Source organism: Sylvia atricapilla, chromosome 8, assembly GCF_009819655.1.
Source record: "Sylvia atricapilla isolate bSylAtr1 chromosome 8, bSylAtr1.pri, whole genome shotgun sequence".
NCBI classification, from domain to species: domain Eukaryota; kingdom Metazoa; phylum Chordata; class Aves; order Passeriformes; family Sylviidae; genus Sylvia; species Sylvia atricapilla.
The window spans coordinates 13,889,813-13,903,593 of record NC_089147.1 but is presented as its reverse complement, the minus strand read 5'-3'; the positions used below and the strand labels follow the sequence as shown (position 1 = coordinate 13,903,593).

The 13,781-nt window shown below is 42.6% G+C and overlaps 1 protein-coding gene across 3 annotated transcripts in view; it reads left to right on the top strand.

Moving 5' to 3' along the window:
* ARMH3 (armadillo like helical domain containing 3) overlaps positions 1-13,781 on the top strand; it is a 123,246-nt gene that overhangs the window by 78,886 nt on the left and 30,579 nt on the right. For 2 of the 3 annotated variants that reach the window (XM_066323701.1, XM_066323702.1), the window contains one exon: positions 10,394-10,472. In XM_066323701.1, coding sequence (XP_066179798.1) covers positions 10,394-10,472 — 79 coding nt within the window. Of the gene's footprint in view, positions 1-10,393; positions 10,473-13,781 lie in introns of those variants that run through there. The other variant, XM_066323703.1, reaches the window with a different exon arrangement.

Here is a 13,781-nt window from a genome sequence, read left to right as displayed (position 1 = left end):
AGCGTATGTCTAAATTACAAACCCTAAGCTTTGAGGAGAGGTGAGCATGTATGGATATGTCAGGGATGATAGTGGGTGATTTGAAAAGAAACTACATTTCTCTACTTCTGTGACATGGGAAGGTCTGTTCCCAAAGATTTGCACTTCAATGGCTGACTCAGCTGAATGGGTTTTGTCAACATCTGGCTGAAATTCATTGCAGGATAAGGATGGGTAAAGTAAAAGCAAAACCCAGAAAACCCCCACACTGTTCAAGTGATTCTGGAAACCCTTGGTGAAGCAGGTGATTTTGGAAAAAAAGTTGCCACTTGTCCTCTGGGCTGTGGTGAGTTGACCTCCAATCCTCCTTTTGTCTGGAACTGTGTGGACACAGGCAAGTTTATCTGTGGCATTTTACTCTGCAGGTACAATACATTTACAGCATGCCTGTTGTCAGTAACTCAGTTGATAACTTGATCAACATCAATAAATCCTTTCTAATCACCACCTCTTAGTGAGAGTAGAGATCTCAGTAGTGTTCATATTTGTGAGATGTGTGGATATTGGGATGGAGGGGGCTTAACTTTCAGAGAGATGGGTCAGGTTAAGGCAATTAAATGGGAAAGAAGATGAGTATACATGAAATACAGCGAAGGAGATAAGATGAAGCCCTCCACTGGTCCATAAACCAGGTGCCCTGTCTCAGGAAAACAGAATCTTAATCAACTACAGGTCCTCCAGTCTTTCAGACATGAAATAAATATCCTAAAAAGAGTACCATTCATTCAGCTGTGATGAATGGTACTCTCAGTCAAACAATGCTGTTTGACTCTGGCTTTCCTTAGTGTTGCAAATCAACTTCACCTTGTCCCAAGTGATGTGTGGTGACATTTTTATTGAGGATAGGGTATTTACTTGGGGTGTGTCTGGGAATGTCAACAGAATCCATGCTTCAGTATTGATCCTAGATTTTGGAAGGAGCTGAATTCTACTTGGTATTTTTCAATAAATGTGCTTCTCAGTTGCACCTGTCTGACAAGAAAAATCTTGTGAGGTTTGTAGCATCTTGTGTTTTCAGATGATTGGAGTGTAAATAATGGGTTTTGATTGGCATGGTAAGTTGGTAGTGTCTCAAAGGCTGGTATCGTGAACCCTGATATACGTGGCTGTGTAGGTGCAGCCATAGCTGACACTTGGTGTAATTAAGTTAATGAAATACTGTTATGGAACTCATCTTAATTTCCTTTGCAAAGTAGGTTTGACTGTAGCTGATTCTTGCTTAGACAATGTTCCTTCCAGTCCTATCTCTGTAATTTAATATCCAGCTACTTCATGGCTCAGTTGCATTGTTCTAACCCTTCACTCACTCAATACAGACAAATGCTGATACTTCAGGGCCTTCTCTTCCCTCTGGAACTTCTGTTGCAGGCACAGGTTTTACTGTGAGTTAGTAAAATAAGGTTGTGCTCCATGACCTAAAGAGAGAGGTTTGTCTTGCTGCCACAGCCTGCAAACAGGGTGTTCAGGGCCTCGTGACATACCCACCGGCTCACATCTGACAAAATGAGGTAATAAGAGTAGTTTCCAGTGGGCTCTAGATAATACAGGGTTGATGGCAAGTTTTTGCTAAGTTAATTAAACTAGCAGCCGACTCAGAAGCTTTCTCAGCTTTAAAAGGTCCCAGTGGGATGGCTTATAAACTTTCTAAGTCTCGCTCTTAGCCTGATGTGTTTGGTATGTGCATCTGTACGGTAATCTGTAGATGCGGCATCCAGTAATCCAGGCTTTCCTCAAGGTTAAACATCCTGTGATTAAATACTAATGAAGATACTAAAAGTAATTTTAAAAACTTCAGGTTTAGATTCTGTTTGAGGTTTTGCAATGTGTCGTGTCTCAGGAGGCTTAGATGGCATCCTGTAACCTGAATTATGAAGCAGTGGGTAGATGCTGACCCACTTATAGCACTGGCAGAGAATAAATATTTGCCATAATGCTTTACTTCAGGTCCTAACCAGACAAGGTGGCCATGCAAACACGTATGGTAAACTACCGTCAAACATGTGCCTTTTTCCTTTTTTCCCCCCTTGTTTTGCCTTTTTTCCCCCCTTACCTTCTGGATGCATTGTTTCTTCGTACCTTACTTGTTTCAGAGAGCAGATTGCCTTGTGCATGGAGTTAAAAGCCAGTGTAGCTGAAGGGCTGTATTTGATGTTAAGGCAGTGTTCTGTAACCCATTTCACAGATCTACACCAACTAAGAGACAGTTATGCTGTTTGCATCACAGGGTGCTTGGGTACTAAACAAACCACAGCCTGTGGACTGTACTTGTTTAGTACAGCTGAAGAATTTTGGACAGAGGAATGTATATGAGGTCAAAAGAACTGGGAAATAGATGCTGCAGAAAAGGTTGTTAATGCTCTGAAAAAACTTACTTCCATATTAATACTTCTTGTTATGGCTCTGTGCAGATATTAAGCCAGGACCACAGCCCTAGGGCAGTAGGTACTTTTAAAAAGCATATATTAAGGAAGTTTCAAAGAAGGACTTCCCATTTTAAAAGTTGGCTGAATCTTCAAAATTGCGTACAGATGTGGAAGAAGCACAGACATTGTGCCTAAAATCTAATATGCTGACATATATCATGGTTGGCTCTCACACCTGGGACATGCTAGACTGAGCTGTAGGTTTTAGTGCTGGCAGCCCGAACCCAGAGGACAGGCTCTCCTATCTGTGACGTTTTTCTGTTCTATAACACAGTTCCAGCTCTGTTTGTAGTTAAGGGTGAGCAGGTATAGTTAACTGCTGCTCTCTGGAATTGAGGTGTAATGAAGGGTTGGCTTTTTAATGTTTTTATTTTGGCAAAAGTAAACTCTTACCACATGCTCACCACTACTAGCCGGCTGTTTTAGAGCAGTGAAATGTGCCATAAAATATGTCATTTGATCTCCCATAAATTACATGTTTGAGATGAAAAATGTATTTGTTATCAAGTGATAGCTTTGTTGTAGAATAGTCAATTAGCAATCAGGAGATGAGCAGGAACACAGATCAGGCTGGTGCCCTTTGCTTCAGTAGGTATTTTCATTCTCTGTGCCCAGGTAATATTTTTTACTTTGTCATTCATACCACTTAAACTATCAGTGCCACTGGTTATGTATACCTAAGAATTCTGATGCTTACTTATTGAGAAAAGGGAACAGAAATGCTTCTTAGATTGGTCTCCAGTGGCTGCATGAAAAAAGGTGAGTGGATAAATTCTCTAAATTGTAGTCTCAAGTGAGGTTGTGCAGCTGTTCCAAAAGATGAATTAACTGCTCACCCATGAGGATTTCTTTAGTTAAGAAGACAGATAGAAGTTAAGTGAGGTATTTGATTTGCTTGACTTTAAATTTATAGACATGGGCTGTATAAAGAGAAAATCAGCATATCCTGTAGCTGTGGCGATACTGGGTTAGTATCCAGCAAACAGTGAAGTGTCAAGATGGACTTTGTAGCTGCCTGATGGTTCAGAAAACACATCTTCTGCTTCTGCCCTTGCAGGATGGAGCTTGGTAAAACCATGCCGAGAAATGTGAGAAGCTCAGTTGCTGTGTGTGCACTCTTTGTCTCCTCCTTATTAAATAAATAGACCGTGTGTCTCCCTCTGCCATGGAACTTGTCATCACGATCAATAGGTTTCAGGATGGCAGAATTGAACAGGTGTAGCAGTTGCTTCTCCTGTGAGATTGCTGCAGTGCTGACTCAGATATTTTCAGTGAGCTGTAAAGCCAAGTGCTTTTGACTAAAACATCCTTTTGTCTTGGATTCTTCCCTGCAGTTTATTATTGTGTCTGGAAGATGCCTCCCACTGTGAGTTGTGGACTTTCAGCTTAATGTCAGTACTCAGTAAATTGTAGGAGCAAAAGATATTTAGCACACTGGAGTTAGACCATGGTAGAAGGAAGAATTTGATGTACATTTCCAGGGAGTTTGCTTGCTTTTAACTGCTGCAGACAGCTTAGGTATGGTAGGTATGTGTACTTTATAGCAATGCTTCATGAATGTGTGTTAAAATAATCTAAACCCTTTTACCTCCTGCCAGGTGGGGTTGTACATATGGAGCAACTCAGTGTAATTGTTGCAGGCATGTAACAGATGGGGTTTTATTGTCTGGAGTGCTGGTAGTGCCTATGAGACCAATGTCAGCAATATCCTTGCCCCAAACAGCATTTGCTGAGACACAGCTTGCTGCAGGAAGATTGGTTTGGAAGCTTTACAAAGTCTCCAGCAACCATGGTTGTGATGGCATGTATGGGAGAAAAGGAGAGAGGGTTTGTGTTAGTTTTGGTCTCTGTACTGTGTGTCATTTACTTGCTGCCTTATGCTTGAACACTTTCCAACATACCACATAGTAGAACACTGAGCTCTTTCCACCTCGTTGGTTTGAAACAGTTTGTGGAAGTGATTGCTCTCATTTCCATTTCAGAAAGGAAAAACTAAAGTGTATGAGAAGGAGAGGGAACAGCTGTGGCAAATCACAGAGAAACTGGTTACCTATTGATTCCTATTCCTGAACAACAACTACGATATCAGGCCTCCCTTTTGTAGTAAAGCAGCTTTGTGGAGTGTGATGAAAGACAACTATGCCCTTTCCTGCTTGCCTATTCCTAGCCTTAATGGATGAGGCTTAGTTTGTGCTGGAGTATTTGTCCATCTCAGTTCATGCCAGTTTTCATTGCAGAGCACAGGTGAACTGGCTGCCTTCGCCATGCGTTCAGTTTTACTCAGTGAAGACTGAGATGCATTCCCTGCTGCCCAGTGCTCTGTGCTGGCATGAGCAGTTGAGAAGATGAATGTCTGCAGCAAATATAAAGTCACCCTTGATTTCCTGTGAAGGGTTAAATACCAGCCAAGAGCTGCTGCTTTTCTCTTCCACTCTAGCGGAATGTAGGAAGAAGTGAACTTGGAGTGTTGTTTTTATTGTACAAGAAATGTTTAAGAAGAAAGAACACTTTATGTCAGGCACTGCTGCTGGACCTGTGAAGTAGGTGCAAAGGCCAGGTTCATGCAGGGAATGATGGCTCAGCATTCCCATCTCTATAATAAGCTTTGCAGCCTTTCTGTTCTTCCCTTAGCCTACTTTCAGCACCTCTATAGTGCTTTACTTTGCTGTTCGGGGTAAGAGGACAGTGTTGTCTTATGGGACTCTGGCAATGTATCTGCTGTCAGGCAAGAGTGGGTATTAGACAGCTCATCTGCAATAACTTGATGGGGAGAGTCTGGAGGTCAGAGAAAACGTGCTGAAGAAATGCTGCTTGCCTGAGCATAGTGATTTTGCTTTCCCTGCACATTGGACCCAGACGAGCTCATTGTGAGGTTGAGGCGGGTGAGGTGCCTTCCTTACCATGGTGGGTCACCTGGGCTGGAAGATCCTGCTAATTGTGAGACCAGTACCTTTGTGTTGCTGGTGCATTTCACTTCTCACATCTGATGTTACAGCTAGTGGCAAATGAAATTGAGGAATTAATTAAACCTTTGCTTTCCATTTGTGCCACATTAGTTTTCATAGGAGCCCTTTCCAGTCAGCAGACTTTGCGTCTTCAGAAGTTCTTTTACTCTGGGCCTCTTTGCAGGGCAGAGAGGTTGTTTCTGGTTTTTTGAGTAGTAACTCTAGGCAGTTCTTAAAGACTATAAACCTAAGTTTTCAAATGTTACTGTCTGGAGACCTACTGCAGCCATTGCAGAAACAAGTCCTGTTGCAGTGAACACAGTGAAGGAAGAGGAATGCAGCTTACCTGAGGGGATTCCTTCTCTCACCATAGTTCTAGGTGAGAGCCACAGTATGATGTCCCTATTTGGGGAACAAAAAAAACAGTAGGGTCCACATAGAGATTCTTCTGCTTCTCACCTTCCAGCATATGTGTTTTTGAGGGAGAAAGGGCAAGTAACAGTCACTTCAGGACTGGCCAATTTTTGCAGCCTCAAGAATAGCCAAAGTAGAAACTTTTCACCAGTTGGAGCTTTCCAGTTTGCAGAGGACAGACTGCCCTGGGATCAGTTGCTGTTTCTCTGATCCTTCCTGTTCTGCACTTTTTCACCTCTGTTTATCTGGATCCTATCTGTCCTTCTATCTCCTTTTTCCTATCTCTCTACTTCTTCCTTCAGTATTCTGTGTTTTTTCTGTCTGTGGTTTATCTCAAAATGAAGTGTTTTGTGATGCTCAGTAAGTAGAGCACTGTTACATATTCTGTTGCCAATGCGCTTTTGTGTGCTTTCCCTGTCCTCTTGCATTGGCCCTGGGACAGAGGCTTTCCACTACTCTAGGATTGGTAAAATACCTGTTACAGTGGGACCCGTTTCTGCTGTCTAATAACATGATTGATACAGCTAGTACAGATAAATGATTCATCTGCACTTGGAGGTTTCTGAATCGGGGCGATTTTTCCTGCAATTATTCTCCTCTTTGTGAAGAATTAAATGAATGCAATAAATATGCAATAAATGCAAACATACATAAAAAGCAAGTGTCCTAGGTTGTTCATCCTGAGAAATATGCAGATTCATTCATATGTGTCTCTACATGTTTCTGGCATCGTGGTGTGTAGGTAGCTTGAAGAGCTGCATGAAGAAGTGATGTGAGATGTATGTTTTTTGGAGACCACTGCTATGCCTCATGTACTTACTGAGAGATCAACATGTCTCCCCAGGAGACTGAGGAATAAAGAATGTGGAGATGGCTTGTGATCTGCCTTAGAGCGCTAAGCATTAACCTCAAGACAAGACACTGGGAGCCAGTTTTTTAATTCCTGAGCCTTCTGTTTATTCAGCATCCTTCCTTTGTCCAGTGACACTCTCCTCTTGTCAGTTCACTGCTGAACTGTGTATCTGTCAGAGGAGGCAGTGTTGCTGAAGTGACATCTCTCAATCCCTGGGGAATTGTGTCCCAAAGTGCTGTGGAATGTGTATGACAAATGGCAGCCAGCCCCACAGAGGGACTTGGCAGCGTGGAAACATCTAAGTGCACATACTGTGGAAGGCTATGTGGGAACTGCAGCGTTTTGTCTTTCAGCTGACACTTCACCATTTCCTTACTTTACAAATGCATTGAAGATGTTCATGCTTCATGAATACCAAACACAAGGATTTTCTTTTTTTTCCCCTCATGATCAATATGAAGATCTCAGTAAAACACATAATCACAAATCTTTTCTAAGTGCCTTAACCACTCTCTGCCCCCTCCCCAAAGATACTAGCTGGTATGGCAATAATTGAGGCAATCACTGTGTAAAAATAAATCATTGCTAAGGATCAGCTGTTATGTGTTGGTGTGGGAACTAATGGTGGCAGAACCATCAGTTCCTTTGTCAGTACCAGGGAAACTGTTTCAAAGTTCTCGTCTCCCGTTGTGTCCAGGATCAAATGCCAGTGAAGAGGCATCACTGCAAAGTGAATTTCAGCTGTTAATCAGTGAATATCCCAGGAGGCCAGTTGCTAAAATCATGCCCTAGGGACAAGATATGTTTTGAGAGATGGAAGAATAGCAGAGGTGTATGAGAGTAGCTGATGCAGAAAGATGCTTTTTGGCCTGGATAGCAATGGAATTTCTCATAGCAGATGAGTGAGAAGGAGTTGCACCACGTGCAAGAGTCTGGCCTTGGTGGGTGTGTTGGGCAGTAAGAACCTGGCTACACAGAGCCAGGATTGAATCCAAGCTCTTCATGCTTCTCTGCCCCAGGCTGCCTGTGGGTTCATGAAAACAGCTCTGCAGATGGTCAGGCTGGGGAGGAATTCTTTGTAGTTAAAACAAATTAAACAGCTGAACTTCATCTAATCACTGAGGAGTTGTCCATTCACCTTTTGGAAAATGAGGAAGAAGACTTGAATTCTTTTCCTTCCTTAATGTCTATTGATTCTTATTGCAGTGGCAGCTGGTTGCTGGTTTTGCTTTCACTGGGTGAATCCCAGCTGTGATTGCAGGTGCTGCTCCACTAGCTCAGATCCAAGCAGGGACTTGTGAGCAGGCAGCCCATGTTGATGTGCTTCACAGCAGTGGGTACAAATGAATGCTAAATCTGTTCCCTGGTAAATGTTGGAACCATGTGAGTGCACTGAATCTCTCTGAGCTGCCAAACCTTCTGTCAAGCCAGAAGTTGTAAGTCAGTGTTCCATTTTCTTTCAATAACTTGCAGGGTGTCCTGTAGGAGTATAAATACAACTCCAGCCAGGCATGAAACATGCAGCTTGAAAACCAGAGTGTTTGAAGGGGTTGGGTAATGGACAGTGTGATTGTGACTCTGATCACATTGAAATGGGATGAGTCTGGGCAGGTCTCAGCCTGTGTGTTTGTCCTTCTCCAGAGGGAAGGGGGTTATGGGAAGCCTGGTAGAGGCGCCGGGGAATTTGTTTGCTGGATGTAACTGTCAAGGTTGGTGAGAAGGCAAAAGTCTCCCTGTGCCAAATGTGTATGGATGCTGTAGGAGCAGCTGCAGGAGTGACTGGCCCTGTGTGCTGACTGGCACCTGGTGTGTTGATGAGGTGTGGCTGGGAATGTTGCAGTGAAGGTGGCACAGCCAGGAGGGTGAGGGAAATGATTCTGTCCCGCTGCTCTGCTCTCTGAGACCCCACCTGGAGTGCAGTGCAGTGTCCAGCTCTAGTGTCCTCAGCACAGGAAGGACATGGACATGTCGGAGCCAGTGCAGGGGAGGCCATGAAAGTGTTCAGAGGGGTGAACCCTTCTGTAAAGACATGCTGAGAGAGCTGGAGAAGAAAAGGCTGTGGGTAGACCTTATTGCAGTCTTTCAGTACTTAAAGGGGGCTTATAGGAGAGCTTAGGAAAAACTTTTTAGTAGCGCTTGTTGCAACAGAACAAGGGATAATGGTTTTAACTGGGATAGTTGATATAGATTATATATGAGAAGTTCTAAACAATGAGGGTAGTGAGGCATTGGAGCAGGGTGGATGACTCATCCCTGGATACATTCAAGGTCAGGTTGGATGGAGCTCTGAGCAACCTGGTCTTGTTGAAGATGTGTGTTCATTGCAGGGGAGTTGTGCTAGATGAGCTTTAAAGGCCCCCCTACTACTGAAACAATTCTTTGAGCCTATGAATTGCAAATTCTGTTTGGGTTGGAGGTTTTTTTGTTTTGTTTTTTCTTTTTTTTTTTTTTTCCCACTCCCACTCTCCACACCTTCCACACTTTTTCTGAGTATTTAAAGAAGTAAGGATGCTTCTAGGTAGGTTTTTATCTGCTTGCTTTGATTGACACCACTGATTATCACATATTCCTAGACTGGGGCACAAGCTCTTAGGCATGATGAGGTCTGGAGAAAGCAGCTGAAAGTCCTTCTGCAGGGGGAGTGGGGAGGAGGAAACCCATTAGAGTACAACAGAGAGAACTGGAGTGAATTTTCGTGCTGATGAATATGAGAGTGGAAGCCCTGACTGCTGCTGCAGTGTAGTCTGGCTGAGCAAGTGTTCTTCAGGCACAGTCAGAACTCCTCTGTGCTAAGCACTGACATGGCCTGTTCCCATGATGAATATTTACCTCAGCAGTGGGTCTCTTGAGCAGTGTCCCAACTACAGCAGTTACAAACTCTGTCCCAGGGAGTCTTTACTGTCCTGCCATTTATCTTCTCAGCAGCACCTGACAAGTTGAAGGAATGCCAAGGAAATGCTCCAGCTGTAGTTTGGTGTGGGTTTTTCCCCCAATTGTTATTTTACTTTTCAATTTTAGATTTCTCACATCTGCTTCTAGATCCACCTAGAAGGGAAAGGGAGTGGTGCAGATTGGTACAGCTAGTGAGAGAAATGAGGGATAAGAGCAGGAGTGACCACTATTTGCTGCTGTGTTTGGGACACTGACATAAGTTATCTCTAATGCTCTAAACTGTGGATGAGGACTGAAGTCATTATGGTAAGAATTCAAAATGTAGTGGTTGTGGTGATGGATGACTACAAGTAAAAGCCAGCTACAATGTTTTAAACAGAGTGAAAATTCAAAGCAATAAACCATCAGCTTCATCATATCTGGCAACAAAGTTCCACACAATGTCAGGCGAACACTGAGGAGCTGCAGTTCCCTGAGCAGGATGGGGCAGTAATGTTTGCTGCCGCTCAGCTGGAATGCAGAGCAATTTGCAGCCTGTTCCCAGCAATTCCATCTGCCAGAGCGGGAAGCACAGTCCAGTATCTACTGGGACAAATGCACCCATGTGTAGGACAGTGCCTGTGCTTGTGATTTCCAGCAAGCTTGTGTCAGGATCTGCACTGGCCTCAGCAGGGAGCAGGCTTTTGGCAAAGCAAACAGGACTTCATGGTGAAGAGGAATTTCTTGCAGGACTGGCTACACATGCACCTGCTCAGACTGTCAGGAAGTTTCTGCTGCATCTCTAAGCTGTTCCTGAGACCTCTGAAAATTTCCCTCCTTTGTTTCAGAGCCATCATCAATCACTTCAACCCGAAGATAGAGTCTTATGCTGCAGTGAATCACATATCACAGCTCTCCGAGGATCAGGTAAGCCAGGCATGCTGTGGTCTTTTTTCATGTTGACCTCTGGAATATGGGTGTTCAGGAGTGCTCACTGGGACTGATGATGTGGCAGCAGTAAGAGATGCAAACAGGACTCTCATGTGCCTTGTTCAGATGCTAGGGAGAGAAAAAAAAAGCAAGAATTGCTTTAGCCAATTTTGCCACCACATAGAGAGATTTTGGGCCCGCTAATGTAGAAGGAAGAAAAATATTCAGCATTGTCATCAAGTGTGTTTGGAGACTGTGAGGATGATGGCATTTAGAATGGGACGGGAAGTTTTTGGCAGTGAACTTAGTTATCAAAGAACTGTTGAGCATAGTTTGATTTTTTCCGTTTGGTGATATTGGGGACCTAGAACTCTGACAACAGCTAGTGGAAATTTTCTAGGGCAATTGAATTCAGTTGGGTTAGATTTTAAAAAGCAGAGGTTTTTAATAAAGAGGGTGATTGTGTTAAGTTTCCCTTCCTTAAATTGCCCTGGTTTGCTATCTTTGTGTTCTGCTTGTATTGCATAAATTTGTAAATATGGCTTTTTGAAAATAGGCTACTGTGAGTGGTCTCAGGAATGGAAGAGATGGCCTATTTCCCAAAATAAAATATCAGAATTATACATTAATCACTCTTGGAGAGATAAATGACTCTACAGGAGCATGTGGTGGACAAAATACAGGGCTGCCATGAGCACTTGGGGGATCATCCTAGACACAACTGCATCAGCAACTCTTGACCTTCTGGAGAGGAAATGGTTTATGCAGTCCAGGACAGGTTTCATTCAAGTCACCTTCGATTGCCTCTTCCACTAGATAGGATCCCATACTTGTGCTTGCTAAAAGGTCCTGACTGTATCCTGCTCTGCAATTCATTTCTCTTTCCGTCCATGATATTTTCACTATTTCTTGATTATACTCTTCCATGTTTCCCACTAACCTTTTCATTTATTAACCTACTTGATCTGTAATATGTAACACCCCAAAGACTTGGGATGAATGCTGTACTGATGCAGTGGGGGAGAAAAGGTGGCCCTTACTGGTTTTTATTCTCTTCTGGGTACAGTTGGGTAGAAGAACATTGGTTTTAATTTACTCAATTTTTCCTTATTGTTCTGCCTCTGAGAATCACTGTATCCACAGCTATGCTTTGTGATGGTTTGTTATCAATCCTCATTCATTGATCATTCATTCAGTGATTACATCAACCCAGGCCTCTAAAAAAGAAAAGCCTTTGATAGCCCAATTTAAAACTGGAGGCTTGGATAGAGGGGAATTTTGTATAGTCTTTGAGTCTGAGAAAGGAAATGAGCTTTTCACTGTCAGCTCTGTGTAGTATTCATCCCCCAGCAGTTCAGGGAGGTCAGGTTAAATCCTTTCTTCCTTGTGTGTTATTCTTTAAATAAAATCCCTAGCAGCAGGCAGATAATGAAATCAGTGCTGATGCATGAAGCATTTTGAGGAAGATGATTAGGAAGTTGAAAGACAGACAGATTTCTCTTTTCTCCCTTCATGCTTTTTCTCAGCATAGGGAGAACATCAAACAAACTAAAGCAGTAATAGTCCCAGATGAACTGCAGAGAAATAAGGGACATGTCACTGTGGTGAAGAAGTGTGTGGTCCCAGGGTATTTATTCAGCATTCTGCAATTTACTGCACAAGGAGGAGAGAGATGGAGACTTCTTGCTTCCACTTTCAGTTATGCCAGTGAGCTCAGGTCTGTGTGTTTGGACTGTGGTTTCTCCTCTGTCAGTAGCTCTAAGTACATGAGACATACTGGTAGGTGGCCCAAATCAAGCCCAGGGTCTGGCTTTTGTGGGCTGACAGAATTTGCTGTTTCCATTGTGTGAGCTGTTCAGCATGTGTGTGGGAAGGCCCAAGCTTGCCTTTTGGCTGCTGCAGTCTCTTTCCTTTTTTTTGTTATTCCTTCCAGCTGTACCTTTGTTTTAATTTGTATGCTCACTTAATTACCCATTTCTCTGCTCTCCTTAAATATTTTCTATACAGAATCCACCATCTTTTATAGCCCTGTCTTTTCAAGTGTACCACATTGAAATATTTAATACTGACATTCAGCTTGTGTGTCCACACACAGATACTACATTTGGGACTGGTCATTTTCTCCTTTGAGTTATTCCCGTAGTTTCAGGAGACTGGTATTTCTTTACTGAAAATATTTGTTTTTAGAATTTTAAGGGTGAAACTTTGCTTTTAATGAAGATTTCCTTCTCAGAGACCAGTCTTTCACCAGATTCTCATATCGCTGCTTACACGCCTCTGTGGTATCTGAGAATCTCCTGCTAATCAGGCAGGTATGTCTTTCACATAGCTTTGTCTGAAGGGGAATTTCCAGCTGCTCTGCTTTGTTTCAAGTTCACCTGAAGCTAAGTTCTGGCACCCTGTAAATGTGTCAGATTATTTATTTATTAATTTTTATATTTTAATATCCTTAAACATAGGTAAGTAATCAGCTGAAAAAGATTTTGCTTTATCTTTTTCTTTTCCTAATTGTATTGAAGCCTTTATTACCTTGTTAATTACTAATGTCCATTTATTAGTATTCTAAGTCTGTAATTTGAGTGCTTTCTCCTTTTTTTATTTACAAGCATTAATTTTAATGATATTACATGCTGGGGGGATTTGTAGGCCCTTAAAAATGATGGGCATGGGATTGCTTTTAGCATAGGTTATTAATGGCACTGTATGTTCTCAGCCCTAGAGATTTCCAGAAACCATAGTCTAAATATACATGTTTCTGGTCTAGGCAAGTACATTTGTAAGACCTAATGGAACTGCTTTGCTAACTGTTGTGGTGTTTATCTAGTGTTAAGGGGTTTATCCAATGTTCTGATCAGAAATACTGGGAAAAGACCTTTTCCATCCCATATTCTCTCCAGTAAAGGGTGGGAGATTCTCAGGGGCACGTGAACAATGCGCCTCTTCAGTCCATAAACGCTATAGGATCCTCAGTGCCCTCCTGCAAATAATTTCCTTGCCAAGGCAAACACGGAGTCCTTCCTAGTTTTGACCTTGCTGTAGTTCTTCACCATGAAGCAGGGAATGTCTTTAGCCAGTTATTGGCATCTTTCCTGACTTGCTAATTTGTTAAAGCTGACTTCAGTGTTAATTTGTTGTTTTGTGGTATTCTCTCTCTCAACACATTTGGTTCCTCCCTGCACATCCTTTAAGGGACTGAAAGATGCTACAGAGTCAGAAAGATGAGGTTGGCCATTAACTGCCAATGTAATTTTAGCTCTTCCATGCAAGTGATTATTCCCATGTCTTCAAAGAGGTTTTGGTACATTC